Source organism: Phaethon aethereus (genome assembly GCF_964289735.1).
Source record: "Phaethon aethereus genome assembly, chromosome: 11".
Classification (NCBI taxonomy): domain Eukaryota; kingdom Metazoa; phylum Chordata; class Aves; order Phaethontiformes; family Phaethontidae; genus Phaethon; species Phaethon aethereus.
In genome coordinates this window covers 16,295,415-16,314,716 of record NC_138587.1, presented here as the reverse complement: position 1 = coordinate 16,314,716, position 19,302 = coordinate 16,295,415, and the positions used below count along the sequence as shown (strand labels likewise).

The following is a 19,302-nucleotide window of genomic DNA, read 5'->3' as shown; positions in this document are numbered from 1 at the left end:
TAGAGGGAGGTTTTTCTGAGTGCATGGGAGAAGAATGGCTTTGTTATTCATAAACTGATACTGCAATTCAAAATTCAAAGTGTGATTTCCTCCCCTCCTCCCCCCGGTAAACAGGCCATCCAGAGACTGATGGACAGATGGGCATATGTTAGCTATGATCAGCCTATTTTAATTCTTGGCTATATTTCTTCACAAGGTTCTGCTCCTGAGCTGAGAAAGTGGTGCGGCATCATGCCAGCATGTCTTCATAATCTCAGTGCTGTATTGGTTGAAAAAGAAGTTGAAACATTATTTCAGTCCTATTTAATGAATATAAGTTGGAGCCTCAGCACAGGTGGTAAGTTTGTTGTCGTGGTGGCTGGTGGAAATCTTAAGGAGAATAAGAAAATGAACTGCAGAGGGTAATGACAGAGGAGTGGCAAGAGCAGATAAAAGGTACCCTACTCCCTTTCAATTTAGCCCTCAAGGTTTAAGACAGGTAATTGCTCTGAAGAGATTGGTTTCTATAAACTGACATGCTTCCAGATCAATAGAGGTGTTGTCTCCTGGGTTGACCAATCTATTAACTGGCTTTGTGGCTTTGAGTGCATCGTTGCAGTGAATGCAGCCAGCCCCTCTAAGGAGCAAATACATGTTCAGTAAATATGTTGATTTATTAATGACATTGTTGCAGTGATAAATACACAAGATACTATGCCATTGGGAACCATGGACTTTTTTCATGGACAAAATCCATGAACCTGGATTTTGCCAGGGCTTGTAGGCAAAAGTACTACGTTGAGAAAAAATATCCAAGCTTTTGGGCATCAAACCTTTCTTTATGTTAGAAACAAAAGCAATGGATGTCAAAGCTAATACAAGCTGGGAAAAAATGTTTGGAATCTAGGGAGGAGAGTATCTTACTGATATTCTGACAAAAGAGAAGGTAGGTGTTATTTGTGGAGTCCAGGGGATATAAAGGTAGCTTATAGCCTGTGGACATGGAGAGGGTGAGAAATTGTATTATCCTATGAACCTTCAGAGTCCACTTTTCCCCAGCAGAATTATGAATTCTGGTTCCCAGATCTGGGACCACACTTGTTAGAATATAAGATATTTTATATAGGATTTTTCTGCCTTCAGTAGGATGTTTTTAGGTCTGCAATGAAAAGACTGAAAATCACTTTATTAGAGCTGCAAGGACAGACACGGGTACAAAGACATGATGCAAGTACACCTGTGACTGAGTGGAGAGTGGAAAAGCAGAAAGTATTACTTAGATGTTTTGTGCTTTAATAACATGGATGTTTTTTGCTTTAGAGTGATGAGCATGGCATGAACTGGATAAAACAAATTGAGAAAGGTATTAGTCTCTCGTGTTCTATAAACAGGCCAAAGAATCAAGTACATGGCAAATTCTTAAATTGTTGTTTTCAGAAAAATGATTGTCACAGAAGCTTTCTATGTTTAATATGCTATGAGGTGAAACAACTTTTATTTTTTATTGATCAGCAAATGTCATCTTTACTTCTAGCCAGCATCAAAGGACTGACAGCCACAAAAATTTGTGTAACCAGCAAAGGAATTGTTGAATGTTTTCAATGTATTTGATGCAATTATACAGAAAAGTTTCGAAGACAGACTGCAGTTTGTAATCAAAGAGTAAGAATATTTTTAAGTAGTTGTTTTCTTCACTTGCTTTAGTTTGGGAAGAAGAAGGTTGGGAATAGGGAAGTGACATTTAAAAAGTATGGAGTAAAAATTTCCCCTCAGTTGAAGTTAGTAAAAAAGGACCTAAGAAAGAAAAAATAGTCGTTTTATACTTCCCCCAGATGTTTAATGACAGAGGGGTTTGAGTCCTGTTTTTTGGGAGACTGAGAACAAAGCTATGGGAAAATTAGCCCGTTTCATTTACATAACGTCATCTCTTCTTCTGTTCTCAGATGGATGCTTAGAGCTGGGGTAACACAAGCCAGAAATACATGATCTGTGACAGAGATAGAGGACAACGCTCCTTCGCTGTGGCTAAAGTTGTAATTACTTCATATTGGCTGCAGGCTATAGGTGTGCATATACATAATAATTGACCTTTGATATCTTGTTCCTGTCTCTGAGTATGGCATTCTCTTTTCCTAAAAAGTGCACTTTTAAAGTAACTGTTAGCAGTTACTAATCTATAGAAATTCTCTTCTGTTAAACCTGGTCCTATTAGGATTGTATATATCTATCTTTGTATTAAGTCCTTGAAGTGAGCTTTTCTTCATTTTTATTTTAGTGGCAATTCCATTATACTGGATTCCCTGTAGAACCAGAAACAAAATATTTCATGCTTACAGTCTACCCCCAGCAAATATAAAAGAGGATTTTCTATCAAAATCCTTTTGCTAACTACACCAGGTAACTTATCAAGCATTCTCTGCTAAACAATACTACTATTTTTTTCATCCATGTTATTTGCACATACTTTCTTAATAAGGACAGAAATGGCTTCTATTTTCAATGTGTTTTGAAATCTGTCTAGCACCCTATAGACACACAGTCATCAAAGCTGAGAACTCAAATGCAGCCAGCTCTTTAGCAGTGGTTGGTTTGGTTTTGGTTTTCCCATGCTTGTTTTGTTTCTGTGTTTGTTTGCCATTTACTTTGTTTTTCAAAGGAAAAAATATTTCTTCAATTTAAAAAAATTTCTGTCAATTTTAAAAGAATTCACACTTTTAGCTATACAGTTTTTCAGTGTAGTTCTTAATAATATTCCTGATTAATGTTTATTATTTCTCCAAAATTGTAAGGCAGCCTGTAGGTTTAGAGGTGCTTTAAACAAGAACATGTTGTTCTGGTCATTTTGCTCAGTTACTGTAGAACTGGTGATTTCACCAGCTTGGTGCTTGTTCTCCAGGATGCCTGTCCACCATGAGAGCGGGTGTCCTTCTTAGTAATGACTTCTCGGGTCAGGATCAAGGCATTGCTGCTGTGTATGTTGTATTCTTCCACACAGAGGATGTTCCCCAGCTAGATGGGGTTGAATTAACTATAGTTTGAAATGGGTCATACCTGTTTACTTACTTTCTTGTTTTGACTTGTATTGTTGGGAGATAGATAATAAGCAGAGCAGCCTGATAATGGGGTGCTTTTCTTTTGGTTTCTTTTAATCTGCAGTAAGATGATAATCGCTGGTAAACAAGATTTTGTGGCCATGAGAAAGACCACTGGGATTTTTTTCTTGATTCCTACTCATCTCTATCACATTTTAGGCAGCGGTCTATGAAGATTATGTCAGTGCAGTGTGTTTTGTGTGAGTGTGTGTGTTTGAGGAGGTGGTGATAGATAAGACAAAAGCACTGTTTAGCAGGAGCTAAAAAGGCTATTACCTATTTTGAATTGTTCTTTCTAAAATATATTGTACTTAAAATATGCATAAATGAATCCTAATAGACTAGTGAAAATGCACACAGATAATGCATTTGCTAAAATTTTACATATCTATTTAAATATAGAGGCTGTCAAGATAATGTATTGAAATACAGCAAAAGTTGCATTGAAATGGGTAAGTGCTATGTACACATATAGACATTATACTGAAGGGGGAAAAATTACTCTTCAAAAGTGTTTCATGTTATCATATTTGCCTGAATATTGAATAGGGTCTATGACCTACTTCTGAATCTTTCCCTACATCATACTCATGGCCTTAAAATGGGAATTTTGAGAATTCTGTACAGGTTAATTTAGATGATAATGCCATATTTTAATCCGTGAATATGGGATTGAGAAGTTTTCTTGGTTTCTCTGAGATGATGAATTTAGTCTAGTTACTGGTTGGTGCACTGTGACATGAACAAAAGCACCTTTAGTAGACTAAACAAATTCCTTGCAGGTTTGAGCATGCAGATGTGTCATTAATACTAAGTAGTACTGTTTCTAAATCTGTTGGAGGTTTAATGGGCTAGATAGTTTTACCACATACATTTTCAAGCAACAGTGCCTGAATTCAAACAACTTCAGGGTCCCTGTTGTAACTAACACTTCTGACTTACTCCTTCAAAAGCACAAACACTCTGTTAGGTCATAAGGTGCCATCTGCAGGGTGTATGGTGCCTATGACAAGAACAGTTACAGCAGAAATCCATTTCATCACTTACATAGTTATTAATAATTTTAAACTAAAATCTTTTCAACCCTCAGGAAGTTTGTGGAATCCAGATATAGCTGTTTGTAAAATAGAGACAGAATTAGAAGTCAATTTTACAATCAGCAGTCTTGGGCTTGAATATTTAATACTGCTTTATAAGCATCAAAAGTATGAAGTACTTCTTGAAAAAAATGTGGAAGCAAAGGTTATTTTCTGTTAAATCACAATAAATTGAAGGGCACAGTTCTCTAAGTTGTCTTTCTGTGTTAGCACAGCGGGAAGTGTATGCTTCCACGGAAGTCAAATGAGCAGAGCTGGCCAGCACACACTGAGGACATGGTCTAAAAGAACTGTGGTTGCTTTCAGAAGAGTTCTGCTCCACTGTTACAATATGTTATTTTAGTTTTTGAGATTACACTCTTTAAGAATGTTTTTAAACAATACTATTTTGTTCAGAATGAGATTAATCAATGAACATGAAAACATAAGAAAATACATAGTAACTAGTTAATTAAGCTTCACTAACATGAAACGCACCTTGCTTGTAATTCCTACTAAGATATTCACACTGTTTTGTTATATTAGACTAGTAAGTTTAAAGATAAATATATGCACTATCTATAATTCTGATGTTAAGAATATATAAGTTTTCCAGCCTATTAAATGCTATTTGAAATGCGATTAAATATTAAATATGATTTAATTTAGTAATGACTCCTTTTGTGAAAAATGTTTGACTTTCCCCCCCCCCCCCCACTTCTTCAGGATTTCATTTAATTATTAAGATAAATGAAACTAGAATTTCTGTGAGGATACCAGGGACTGATGAGAGCCCTGACATTTTTATAGAGGTAACTTTTTTTAATTTATTTTCAGTGAAAAGAATATTTGCTTTTATATAATTAATGTGAAGAGTTTTATGATTTCTGACTAACAAACAAGGCACAAGCACTGTATATAACAAATTTTTTCTTACTGAATTTTTTTTTACTTACACATTGGTAGATGTTAAGCCTCTTCTCATGGAGCTAATGTAAGTCTCTATTGTTCTGTAGAGTGTCCCTGTGCTATAAAGCTTAAAGCAAACATAACTGGTATGTTTACACTGGATTTTCTTAGATTTTTTTACTTATCTCATTAATCCCTCTTAATTTCTGTTATTTGCATCACTTGTAAGGAAACTATCTTTCAAGAAAACCTGGTAACAGTTTTAGGAAACACAGTACTCCTGCAGGAGCTGAAACCTTAGTACAGAATGAAATACATGAAAGAAATTAATCTGTGCAGAAATCCCATTTAACTGTGTATTAGACTTATTCTACTTCTTTTCCCCCAGATAATTCCTTACTTTGCTAAGTGTGGGTATGACTCCCCAAGGCCTACAGAAAACCTAACAAACTGCGTGCAGATGAAAGCCAGTGGTTAGTTGAATACTTATCATTCTTGAGTCAATATTCAATGCAAGCTAAACAGAAACTGCTCAGTGTTTTCTGTTGATTTATGTATCATGTATATTCAGCAGATTTTCCCCTATATGTTTGCAAAAATCTGGGAAAATAAATGTTTTGATATACAGATATTTGAATGTCAAAATCCTGTTATAAAGCAGATACCTTTTGGTTTTAGATGACTTTATGTATACTGGCCTTGGCAAATTTTGCCTTTCATCTTCCTCCTCTTAAAAGGTGACGTTTTATGCTTAATACAGTAATGCTGCAGTTCAAGAATTAGTTATTTTGTAACTGTTGCTCATGGTAAAACTCTAAACAAAAGGGAAAAGAGGAGAATAACTGATGGGACATCAGGGGGCAGGAGGAAGTATGTTCTAGAATCATGGGATGAGCTTGCAGGGAGCAGATTAAGAATGATATGTCTTGTTTCCTTGCAAGTAGGGAAGAAAATTAAGTAACTTGGTTAACAGCTGTGCAGTTCTCAATGTGATTATTAACCATTTTGCATTACCTTGTAGCACAATTTCTCTTCCATGTAAAGACATTGGAAATGCTCATTTCAATAGTTCATTAACAGCTTTTTCATCTGTGCAAGACTTGTTTCAAAGTGATTGTTCTTTCTCTTTTAGAGATCCTCACAATCAATTCAGCTGGAAGATTTGCATGTTTTCTTCTTGCTGCTCTACTGCGCTCTATTATTGCTGCGGTAGCTTGCATCATCACAGACCACTGTAAGTTCTCACTTTTTTGAACTTTAGTCTAATTTCTGTACTTCATGTTGAGTTTTGCTGCAAGCATCCTTTTAGACAAGATCATATGAAAGAGACTACCTTTTAGGTATCATTGTAATATAAATTCTCTCAAGTTTGTTGAGGAAACTGCAGATGTGGCTACGTTGATGTTTTAGTTTAAATCATTATTGTGCTTTTGAACTTCACCCCCACCAGCCCCACTACAGTTTGGTTTGTATTGCAGGGTGGTTGAGGAGTGCAGCCCTGATTCTCTCGGATGAAATCAAACTGGAAGCTGTGCTCTAATGAATCTAACATAGTCCAACCACTAATTGCAGTAACTCCCCTGAAATACTTAGTGCAGAAATCTGTTCCTTGGCCGCAATGGTTTTGCTCTATAGTCTCTGCCATTCTACCACACTGTTAATGTAGGCCTAGCCTTTTTCCTTCTGTTGTTTTTTTTTTTTTCCCTAAATGGAGAGTAAATATTTAATCTCTTAAACACTTGTAAAAACAGGGAATCATTTAGTGTGTGGGCAATTTTTGGTTTGCCCTTTCCTCTTTAGCAAACATCATGGGAACATGTGAGTATTTTGCTGTTTAATTTGTTTAGCACTTTTTTTCACAGTGTTAGTGTTGCAGAATGACTTACAGATAAGTGGCCATGCCTCTGCTCCCCTCTTCTCATCAGTCTGTAAGCAAAGCTGCTCCCTTGGTGTAGCAGACGTTAAACTTTTCTAGCTACTGAACACTGTTTTGCTAAATTATTTTCAACATACTTGGAGAGATGAAGTACAGATAAGTTGTCTAAGTTGGATCTATTTCATCATGAAGATGGGAATCTGAGCTCTAAATTCTAATTTTAGTTCACTATTTTTGCTCTCCATACTTTTGTACAAAGGTATCTATTTTTTTCTAGGAAAAAGTAAGAGGGACAGAGTCAATCCCTCTATACGAATTTAGAACGCTGTTCAAATTTTGTTTATTGTTTCTAGAAATACTGCATTTTAAGACAGCATGTGGTGTCTTTTTTGTTAAACAGATTCATTTAGAAAGTGATTCCTCCATCAGGTGCAGCTACAACTATGTGTTACAAGTACTGGTTACATATCCAGAAGTGTTTTCATCACGCTGTCCTTTCTTTTGCTGAACTCCTGCGTGAAGGCTGCCAGAATGATGTTGTTTTAGACGTGGGAGAAAAGGAAAATTGCTGAAAAAGGTCTTGTACAATGGCTTCCTGCTCAAAAAGCAGCAGCAGGTAGGGTTTGAACTGAGGAAAATCACCCTACCACTGCTGCATGTGATGTTTCTTTTAAAAGCATGAGAAACCACAATAATGTGGAAAGCATATTGAGGTGACATGACAAATCAGCTCTCTGTACAAAAATATATGGTGGTTTCATTCAATGAGGTGACTTCACAAGACACTTTACCAAGTGCTCTGAGCTTCTGTCCAAAATACTGTCTTATGAAGGACATTGAGATCTTCTGCAGAGACCTTCCCGTTTCATGCAATGATGTGCATAGCAAGAAGTTGGAAATTAACAGGTGTCTGGACATTGAGCTCTAGTGTCACAAAACTGAGGACAAAAGGATCAATAGCTGAACAAACAGTAGGGCACTGTAGCTACTGTGCCAGATTTAATACAAGCTTACTTACTTGAAATAAATCCTGAACAAAACACATTCTAAGTTGTTATTAATTATAAGAAATTTGTGCTCAAATAAAGCTATCAAGAATGTAATCATAGTGTGCAGTAAAATACTTTCAGGTAAGATTACAGCATAATTTGGGTGGAAAGATCTTTTCTCTTTAGAACTTTTAATGAAAGCAGATTTAAAGGAAGCCCGTTCTTTCTCGTGTGCTTTGTAGAAACTATATTCATTGATCTTTGATATTTATTATACTGTTAGAAGTGTTTTAATAGTTTTAATCTGGATTGTAATTGCAGATATGCATTTGAGGGTGGCGGGACCCTTCAATACAGAAGAAAAAAACCCACCAGACAGCACTTCTGCAACTAAGGATTATTTGTTGGGAGAAAAAGCACATGTGCCTGTACCATAGGATTGAGGTTGGTGTTGACTATATAAAAAATCATCTAGTTCTTTTGGCTGTATTATATTGGATTTTTTAAATAGGGAAATGAGTGGATAACTACCATGGATAATGAGAAGCTAACAGGAGCTTTTGATGATGAGAACAGGCAAGAAGAAACACTCCACTGTCAAATTCTTAAGTCTTTCCACTGAATAATATAATTTATTATACAAGCAAAATACCAACAGCAACTGTAGATTGGGTTCTCCATTTCACTTTTTCCATGATGATCACTTATATAACAATTTCATCTCTTGGTAACATTACGGTAGGAATCAGAATAACGCATTAAACCCCCAGCCTGCACTCTTCAGCTATTGCTTCTGTGTACATGTGTCTGGAATGAATCTTGGCTTAACATCTGCCACATCAGTATTTTATACCTCAAATTCCCACATTGTGCAATGTTAATATACATGACATATAATATAAATGTAGTGAACATGGAAATGACTGATACTCTGTACACAGAATTCTATACATACAATTAAAAAGATTAAGTATAGAAATGCTGAAGTAATGTGCATTCAGTAAGTTCTTTCTGCACCATTTTTGGAAAATTTTTTAATAAAATACAAAAATATCTATCAGCAGAAGATCAGTACATCTGCACTGGAAAAAAGGGGTATTTGGGGAGAGGAATCCTCAATTAAGCAAGCTCCACTGTAAACACATTACCACATGTAAACATTACCATACAAATGCAGCTCGTTCTCTTAACATTCTGACACCAAAGCGCTGCCATTCTCGCTGATATATCCACAGCTCCTGAGTTGTATCAAGGCAGGCTAAAACCGCACCTCCTTTCCATGCAATTAAGCGGGGATCCATATCCTAAATTCAAAACATAGATTGTACACAATCACTAGTCTAATTTTGCACAGTTCTCAAAAGTTGTATCCTAATTTTTCTAACAGTATTCACCACTTAGAATCCTGGCGGGGGGGAAGGGAAGTTTTTCCAAATTATTCAGGAAAAAATAGTGAGATAGAAATATGGAAAGAATATTTAAGATGTTTTGAGAAGTCACTTTTATTTTTTTTAAGATGCCTTCTAGGCACATCATGAAATCCTGCCTTCAGCCATGGAGGCTACGAAAAATACTTAAGTTTTGATTTTACAAATTTTTTGTGATTAATGCCAAATGGAAGTTGCTCTTTTAATGCTATACTTTTTTTTTTACCTTAATAATAAGAAAAAAACCATAACACAATTTCTTGCTGAGCAGACAGGTTAACATTATGGGCCAGTACTAACTGATTCTTTAAGAATATGTCCTTTAGCTAACAAACACCTCAGTGATCAATACTAGTAACACTCTTGCTATACCTTAAACTTCCTGCCTACAACTGAAGAGCGCTATGTTACGAGCTGAAAGCTCTCCTAAATCTCCTCTGATATTCAACTAATCTGTGGTTTTGAATATATTTTTTTTAATCTTTCAAAGATTCAAACCAATCATAGTTTATTAACCATTTAGCTATCAGTTAACAGTATACCTTAGGTCTTGTGATGACTTCAACATTTTCAACAACTCTTCTGAAAGAAGGTGGCATTTTGTTGAGAATTCGATGTTGAAGAAACTCTTGAGCTTTATGAAACATGAGGCCTCCTCCCACTACTAAGATGGAGCTGTACATCTTCTTTTTTGTATCATCTGATGCTGGAATGAATAGATACATAGAAATAGATCTGTTTTTAAAAGTGAATATAGTCTGTATTTGAATTATAAGAATTCAGTGTAATTCAAACCACACAGAAACAGTTAAGTGTTTGCTTTTAAAATTCTTTTTCTATTCCTTGGAGATTCAAAAAGTTGCAAGTATAAGCTACAGTGTAGCTACTCTAGAGATGATAAAACTTAGGGACATACGTCTGTCTTTGGTAAAATGCAGGATTTACCATAAATCCACACTGACATGCATATTTTACAGAATTGTACAAATGTAATTCTTACCACAGCAGTCAATACTATGAAGAATGGCTTTGTCAAGGCCCAAGGCTTTGCCTTCAAACTGAGAAATAGCTGTTTTCCTGGACATGTGTGCAGTTAAAGGTTCCTCTGAATCGTTTCCAGATATTATACAATCACTCTGGGAAGATCCTAGCTCCACTTCTTGTGGGTAGAGCCTCTCTGAAATGTCTGAGCCTTGGCCTCTCAAGTCTCCCTCAAACGCACCAGGCTTCGACATAGATTTCCTATCGGCTGTAGCTTTTGCAGACTTAAAAATGAGAAAACAAGTTGAACTATGAAAAATGCAAAGAGCTCTCTAGCAGGTTACAGAACAATATTGACTTAATTAAGGAACACTGTACTTCTCTACACCTTTTTGCACAGAAAAGTTAAATATAGCATTATTTCCTCATATAATTTTCATTTTAATTCCCACTTTCAAAGTAAGCTGTATCAATGCCATAATATGAAGCCTTCTTAGACTCTGAAAATAAACAGTTCCAATTAAGGACTTGTCTAAACATTTGTAATTCTTTAGTCTAAATTTATTCTTTAATGCTTCTGACCCAGAGAACAAACTTTGGTCTCTCAGATGAGATAAGAGTCCTGATTTTATTCCCCAATTAAATAATACTTAAATGAAAAATAAAACCAGCATTCACACACCTGCTCCTGCTTACTTTGTGTGGCTAGCAGATAATGTTCATCATGAGGATCCTCAGGGTCACCTTGTGACCTGTGTTGCAAGGTTGTCATTTTTTGTCCAACAATTCCAAAAGTTGCTGGATAAAACAGAGCCATTGGAGCCTGAAGAATGAGAGATTTGGCACGGTTTTACAATACAGTTTTTCTTTTTTTTGTGTTTGCTATAAAAAGAGAAAAAGCTTGTTCTGGTTTTCTAACCATTCAGAATTAAATATAAATTTTTTCAAATAGTTTTATAAAAGGCTAAAGTGTCTTCAGCTTTGTATAACTTAAACAAACCCTAACAAATACACTTGTACATGTATCTAAGTTTCCTTACAGATTCTGGCATTGTATGGTAAGTTACAAAATTAGAAAATTCAATTGGGAGTTGAAAATCTTGCAAAATTAGCATTCATTACTGGCACTTGAAGGATAAATATGATCATATTTAGTTGAAGCTACAACCCTTCTGGCTAAAGCTAGTTAGGAAGTCTTGTGCTGCACTAGGCCCATTCATACATTTAAGAATTAATTTTAAAACTATCAACAAGCATATGTTAAGAACAATCCACAAATCACATCGGCTTAGTAGCAGTGGGCCGATACCAAGTGAGGCCCTGAACCTCAATGCTGAATGTAATTCTTGTATTTTTTAAAAAAAATCACCTGTAATTTTTCATCCCCTAAGCGGAACTGGTATAATAAAGCTGGAGAATCTGGATGCCGGATTTGGAATTCATGATCTTGCAGTCCAGAAATATCCTAAGGTCAAAAAGAATGTAAACAAAAAAAAATTTATCTTTAATGCCTATCAAGCTGCATAATCTATTTAAACTGTAGGAAACAACAAAAAGTAACAAAACTCTTGACTATGAATTTCATTTACCTATTTTGAATTCTTTTTGAAGTCTTTTCCCCGTAGCATGATCTGCCAAAACAGCTTTCTACATGCCTAAGCCTCTAAAATGAGGGTTTGTGCAGGAAGAAAAGACCTGCTGGCAGGTCTTACAAAATTGAAGTTGAAAACTAGCAAATATGCAGCTACTATCAGCTTCTTTCAGTAATATGAACAAAGAAACTACCTTTCAAAGAGCTGGGATTCCTTTCAACAAGAAGAAAAATAAAACAAGTCAGAAATACTTCAAGTGTCAGGCTTCTCCAGCTTTTGCCAGTATTCTGCTGAGTAAAGTATTATATTTCATCCCCTTTACAAGCAATTGTACTCACAAAAAAGGTTCCCCGGAGTAGCATTCTGTAATTAAAAAAAAAAAAAAAAATTACCTGGAGAATACACTATTTTTTCCCTTCTCACCTGGTCTAGATGACAAAATGTCTCCTTTAGGTGCTGAAGCAGCAGGCAATCCAACTTATTAGTTAACTGACAGTCTCTGTATGGGAATCCTGCTCGTTGCATAAGCCAGTAAAAACACCTTGACACATCAGATCCTCCATATGCAAGGCACAGCCTAAAGCACAGAGAAGAAAAAGGAAAAAGATTATTTTATTTGTTGAAATACTGACCTTCTACAGTAGCATGCATAGGAATACACAGAACATTTTAGACATGCTGTGATCATGACTTCCACATAGTTTGCAGAGCACAGTATCGGTTCTGCCTGTTTTCTTCTTTTAAAGATACCAGAAGTCTTTAAGGTTGATATTGTAACATGATGACCATGTTACACGGCTCACAGTAAAAAAAACCCTGTACTTATAGAAATTTTTTCTTGTTTTTAAAGTCAAGTCTTTGGTAAACAACTAAGTACATGCTTATAATAATTCTGCGTATTAAAAGATACCTGGTGTTGCGATGGGAAACACCATCTTCTACACAGCAAACACTTGTCTTCTGATCGCCCACATCTACTATACACGCGCTGCTTAAACCGCTTCCAAAAGTAGCACAGACAGACTCCTGGTGTACAACAATTCCTAGCCGCACAAGAGAAAATATATCCAATTTATGCCAAGCTCCAGAGCCATGTTGCTGCTGACATTTAAAACACATCTTAATGTCTTTTAAAATCTACTAACAGGCTGACTCTGAGCTCAAAGTTTGTATATTTAGTGAAGATGGGGTGGGAAGGACTTACAGATTTTTTTTTTGTTGGGTAGGCCCTTAAAGTCCTAAGAAAAGCTAAGAGCGGGGTGAATGCCTGTATTCAAATGTTCTTACTTTTTGCAAGTTTAAGGATATTGCCTCCAGACTTTACTTGTTTTTGTAACCAGTATTGCAGGGTCTTGGTTATTAGATGTACATGAAGCACTTTCCTAATTTTTTTCTAATTTTAATCAGGTATCATTTTAGATATGTCCTTTAAATAGTTATAAAACAAGGTCCAATTTAACTGTCTGCTTTCCTTCCAAGCCACCTTTAACTCTGTAAAAGACTACCTTTGTATCACAAGCCCATACTTAAACCTGAGAAGTATTTATTGCATGCTCAGTCTATCCTTCTAGCCAATGAAGGAAGGAATAGCTAAATTGAGCTGTACTCCATAAAAAACTACGTAAAATTACTATTTTAAAGGCAAATGTTTTTAAATAGATTAAGATAATTTAGTTATGCTGTATAATTAGTTCAGCTCTTTACCAAGTTATTATTTAGGAAATGGTGCTCTGAAGAGTTAATGATAGTTTCTGATTTTCACTTTCATGAATCAGATGAATATGAAGCTTTGTACTTTCTTCTTAGTATTCTTCCTGTTCCTCTGAAGCTAACACATTCCACCTGCAAATTCCTCTATCCTAGTGCCAGTACATTTTTTATATCATAGTATTATTAGGTACTGTTCAACATTACTTCTTCATAAAAACTGATGAGGAATCAAACAAAGAATGATTTAGAACCATTCTGGTCAAAAACTAAAACTAACAGCCAATATGGCTTGTTCCTTTTAACATGATGAAACAAATCAAGTATCTATATATATGTGTGTATATATATATATATATATGCATGTGAACAAAACTTAGATCTCATGAGATCAGTCTCTCTTTTTGTAGTGTTTATCTACCACCTACTTAATCCTTTCAGATGGGAAGTCTCTTTTTTTTTTTGATAAAATGAAGTGTCTTTATTAGATACAGGAGAGGCTAAACAAGTTCACTATTCAAGCAATAGTATCTAAACACATAGTCTGCTGAGAGTTAGGCTTGGCAACTGTATGCACTTTGTACTGGTTAATTAATGAACAACAGCAGTATTAATCTCCAACATCTTACAATGAACTTGCTGTTTCACTAGTCTCTATCATTTAATTTATTATTCTTGTCCATTTTTTAAGCCTCTTTCCTTGCATACCTAATACAGAAAAGGCCTCTGCAGCACCAAAGGTACTAGTACTCTGATGTATTTCAAATTAAGTATGCTCCACATGGTTGGGTTACTGTGCCTTCTGTAATGACTTGCTGTGTTTTCTTTAAATGTGAAATCAGAGAAAGATGGCTAAGACTACAGCAGTTCTTTCCAGAAGACTAGCCAGAAACTTCCAGCAGTTTAACTGAAAGGAAACTGCATTACTTTTTTTTCATCAGAGGGCTTTCCAGTCTAAAAATAAATATGCAGAAGAAGCTAACAATTACTTGGTTATTTTTTAAAAATTGCATTGCTCTTCTATATTTAGTATATGCACTTAAGCAACTCTGAAACCTCCTATTATGTCATTCTGTAGAGAAGACAATAGCAGCATCTTGCATCATGTATTTTTGTTCTGAAGTCTGCGAATCTTAATACTCGGTAGAGTTAACTGTGCATTTTAGAAATACTTGACAAATCAGACCACTGCTACTTTCACCTCAGCTGAAGCGAGCAGCCTATGGCTGGAATACCTAAGAGCAAGCCAAGGAACTGTTTCAATGCTAGCCAACCATTTTGCCTCACTAAAAGACAGGTAGTTCCCAACAGTTATGCGAATAGCAGATGAAAGATGCTAGTCCCAGCCAAACTGGGATTGATGTGCAAGAATGTGCTTTAAAGGAAATAAAAAAATCTTTACGCTATCTTGCTTATATATGTTTTTACCTGAGAAGCCCATCTTCATTAGGATCATATTCACCAGTTCTTTCACGTGTTGTTTATTATAGATGTCTGGAATTAGTAAAATGCATCTGTAGTACTGAAGATAAGAACAGTAAATTAAAGCCAGCTTTCAAATTAAGTTTCTCTTTATATTCTTGAATACCTGATGCTAAGGAAGAAAGCATAATATACAAATTATTAAAAGAAGCAAAATTATGGAAAGGGGAAAGGTTTTTTCTAATTTGAAAAATGAGTTCAGAGTAAATACCAAGTGGAGTTTATAGGCCGCTAAAATGTTTAAAAATACGTCAGATATGAGAAAAACACCAATTCTGCAAGGAGAAGAAATTTATGCAAGTATTAGGCAACCACTCCTCAGTTGCCTCATTTTTAGTCAACACAACAAAAAACCAACCCCAGGCGGACTGTGAAATTTCTATAGTGGGATTTACAAACCTCCTTGTTAGAAGTTCTGTTAACAATTTTTGTCTTAAAGACATGCACAAAATGCCAAGTGAAGTCTTAGGAACCATGCTCATTAGCAGAAAGAATTTATTCATTATGAAAGCCACCAGCAAGAGGCTACCAACAACAGCAGGTTGCTTCCCTTTTACAATAACGTTTACAGAAGTGGATACAACCCATATGAATGTGTTCACAGCTCACCTTTAGGTCTTTCAGTGGTATTTCCAGATATTTTTGTATTGCATGTGACCATATAACTTCAAGGTCTGCTAATACTGCAGTGAGGGAGCCACCAGGTCCTGTGTGGAGATTCAACTGCCCTCTTCTAATAGGCCAGTGTATATCATAAGAATCCAGTGGATTAACATACAGTGCCTGAAAATAAGAGACAATGTTCTATGTATTGGTTTTCCCAAAAGATTAGTAACAATTGCTAGCAAAGTATTTCAGAAGCAGGTACAAGAAGACATACAGCAGCACTCGGACCAATGTGACAGTAATACAGTGGATTTCTTTTTAATGTATGTCAATATGCCATATAGGATTATAAAGCATTAAAATAGTATCAAAAAGACATTAAATATATGGTTTAAATTGTTTGAATTTTCATATTCATGGACATCTACTATGAACATAACAGTATACTCTTCCATTATTTCAAATTAGTAACTAAAATAATTTAAAGACTCTCTGAAACTCGTGAATACCTAGTTACTCAGCAGTAATTCCACATACTGAGCCTTTTATCAGTTTCTTGCCTTTTCTCTGAAGTATACCACATGGGCAAAGTTCTCACCTAGTCCCTGCAGAAACACTGATTTATAGCAGCAAAGGATCAAGGTTACTTGCTAGGCAAATGGGGGAGACACGCTGGTCTTGCTGAATAATAATAAATATTCAGTTAGTCCATGGCAAAGCTTCTCATTTATTGCTTGACTAAATGTATATGCCTTTCAATACAGACTAACATATAGCAAACTGCTGCTGATTACGTAACCACATTAAAACATAATACTAAGCCTCATTTCAGCAGAAAATGAATCTTACCTCTTCTCCTACCAAAAATTCAGGATGATTTGACGTGTTTGTCCACTTGGCCCCAGAGCTGTGATCTAAAATAGCTGGACGCATCTGTCTGTTGTATGACCTGGCCTGAAATGTAATCAAAACAAATGCAGTTGACAAATACTTTACCAGTCACTTTTTATGCACCCCCCCCCCGCCCTTGAAGAACCATTTTAAATATTCATTTTCTCAGATCTTCAGAGTTAGGTCACACGACAGCACTATCCGTATTTGCTGTATAAAGGGTATCTATTCTCCGCTAAAATATGGCATCATACCAAATGACTGTATGAATGAACAATTTCATTAAAATCTTAAGAACGAGTTACCTGATCAGGTGACACTGGTATACGCCTTGCACCATTTGACATCTTTTTGGACCATATTGCTTGGTCCACCATTTTAAGTCCATTTTGTCTCTGCTCAGTACTTTCAGGTTTCTAAACAAAACCCAAACATACGCAACGTAAATACTTACTTTCTAGCTACATGTCTGTATGCTGGTAATTATGGAGCTATTATTAAACAATAAAATCATTACTCTAGTTGATAGATGGTAGAAAGGACAGAAGGTTTGCACATCGTACAATGAACATATGCTTATTTTTAAAGAAACTTTTTTATATTAGAGTTACGAACACCTATTTGTCTAAGTCAACTTGAATCTTTTAACTGATTGTAATGGCTGCTGTACTTCATCTCTAGAGTGATGAGCTCAGGACATTATTTAACTACAGAAATATTATGTGGGAGCAAAAATGTTTAAATAGATCTCAATTATTTAATTGATAAAGGTTTAATATTAATGACAATAATTTAATGATTTTTTGTACAGATTCAAAGTAAGAATAAGAACACTAAATATATTTTTTGAGCAAGCTAGACTAAAATTACTGGCTATGTTATCCAAGTTACAAGACAGCTTGTAACAAACACATTCACAAATGGAGCAGTCCAATTCTAGTTCTACAGTTGTCATCTATAAACAGAAATACCATGTGTGATATCAGACTACAGAGCAGAGCAATCAATACGTACAAACCCTCAACCTATCCATTTATTAGAGTTAGTACACTGCAAACAAATCAAATAAAGCCCTAACACAGACTGGTACAAATCTAGTGACTTCAGTAAGCTGATCTATAGCACATTAAAAAGGAAAAAAAGTTTGTCTTGAGAGGTATTTCTCTGGGAAAACATAATGCATGAGAGGAAGATAGGCATTACACAACAAATGCAAGAGAATCACGGCGTTAAAACATCCATTTTAGCAAGTTCAGAGGACAAGCCACTGGTGCGTGGCTCGGCTTACATTGAGCCCGTCCCGCAGGAGCCAGCTGTCTCTGTAGGCCGCCTGTCCCTGCTGCTTGTGCCTCCGCGCGATGACGTGGGGAATGCCCACGGGCAGCGTGTCCGTGGCCCTCCCGAGCCGCAGGGTCGTCGAGCCAGGGTGGATCACCACGATGAAGTTGCTCTGTATTTGCTGAAAGCACCACAAGGCGCAGCGGCGTGGGCGGGTGTCCCCACGCCCACCCGGAGCCGCCCCGGCCTCTCCCCATGCCCAGGCCTTTGAAAAGCCGAGCCCCGGCCCGCCCCGGGCTCTCCTGCCCCAGCGCAGCCGCTCGGCCCGCAGAAGGGAGCGCGGCCCTGCCCCTCACCGCCCCCCCCTCCCCGGGCGGCTGGGCCTCACCTCCTGCAGGGACTCGGGCACGGCGGCGGGGACGATGGGCCGCTTCACGCCGCGCTGCTCGCGCTCCCGGTCGCGCTCTTTGTCCTTCCCGTTTTCCGCCTCGCCCTTCTCCGCCTGGGTCATGCTCCCCGCCGGGCGAGCGGCGCCTGCCCGCCAGGCGGAAGCCGCTCCTGCGCGGGCCGAGCGGCGCCGAGCCCGGCGTTAGCGCGGGGCGGAAGCGGGCGGGTCCGAGCCCAGCACCGCCCCTCCGGCAGGTACGGTGGCGGGGGCTCGCCGGGAAGGAAGGGGCTCGCCGTCCCGGTCGTCCCCTCAGCAGCGCCGACGCCTGCCCCCGGCCGCCTCGGCTCCTCTGGGCTCGCGACGGGGTGCGGGAACTGCACCGGCCTCCGCGCAGAGGGGACGAGCGGCGGCAGGCAGAGAGCCGGGGGGCGCCGCCGCGGCCGGCCCGACCCAGCCCCGGCCGAACTCCGTCAGCGGGGCTGTTACTGCTGGTGCGGCTCGAGGCGGGTAGCGCAGCCTTCCCAACAGCTCAATACCGGAGTTCGGCTGATGCACGCGTGATGCACCTGTGAAGAACCAACGATGACGCACCAACCGGGACGCACCTGGTCTGTCCGAACGATGCAGATATGATGTTTGCGTGGTGTTGAGAAAGATGGGTTTGTTAGACTGAAGGCTGCTGTTACCCAGCAAGTTTAAAAGATGGTCACTTTGTGTTGGGTATGTGCGTATGTTATAATTAGACTACTAGAGAGATTTAAGCAAAAAATTTGTAGTGGCACCTTGTAGAAAATAATTTCATCTGGATTCTTGGCAACTAATCTTTTATCAGATGCAGCCCCCTCCAACTGAACAAAACCAACCCCAAAACCGAAAAACAGTAAGAAACTCTCATCCTGAAATGGGGTAAGTTTGAAAGAAAATAACTTTTCTGTGTCAGCACTCAGTATTTGAATTCACTACCTTTTTCTTCATGTAATAAAAACAGTGCCTAATTTTATTGAAAAAAGTCCTACCAAAATTTGTAAA

At 37.6% G+C, this 19,302-nt stretch overlaps 2 protein-coding genes across 2 annotated transcripts; one reads left to right on the top strand and one right to left on the bottom strand.

The window, feature by feature from the left end:
* Positions 1-231: 231 nt before the first annotated feature.
* IL17RB (interleukin 17 receptor B) lies at positions 232-7,860 on the top strand (the record flags this gene model as incomplete). Its single annotated transcript, XM_082004604.1, is given in 13 exon segments — positions 232-337; positions 1,514-1,587; positions 1,591-1,641; positions 2,255-2,300; positions 2,303-2,362; positions 2,501-2,566; positions 4,162-4,313; positions 5,445-5,529; positions 6,189-6,265; positions 7,333-7,406; positions 7,408-7,479; positions 7,481-7,548; positions 7,646-7,860. Coding segments are annotated over 13 exon segments (1,146 nt in total).
* A 1,221-nt stretch (positions 7,861-9,081) lies between these two features.
* Positions 9,082-18,396, bottom strand: ACTR8 (actin related protein 8; the record flags this gene model as incomplete). Its single annotated transcript, XM_082004716.1, has 13 exons — positions 9,082-9,225; positions 9,891-10,054; positions 10,349-10,613; positions 11,012-11,152; positions 11,699-11,794; positions 12,345-12,498; positions 12,832-12,964; positions 15,057-15,150; positions 15,720-15,893; positions 16,566-16,670; positions 16,913-17,023; positions 17,896-18,066; positions 18,274-18,396. 13 exons carry the CDS (start codon positions 18,394-18,396, stop codon positions 9,082-9,084), a joined length of 1,875 nt encoding a protein of 624 aa, XP_081860842.1.
* Positions 18,397-19,302: the final 906 nt, after the last annotated feature.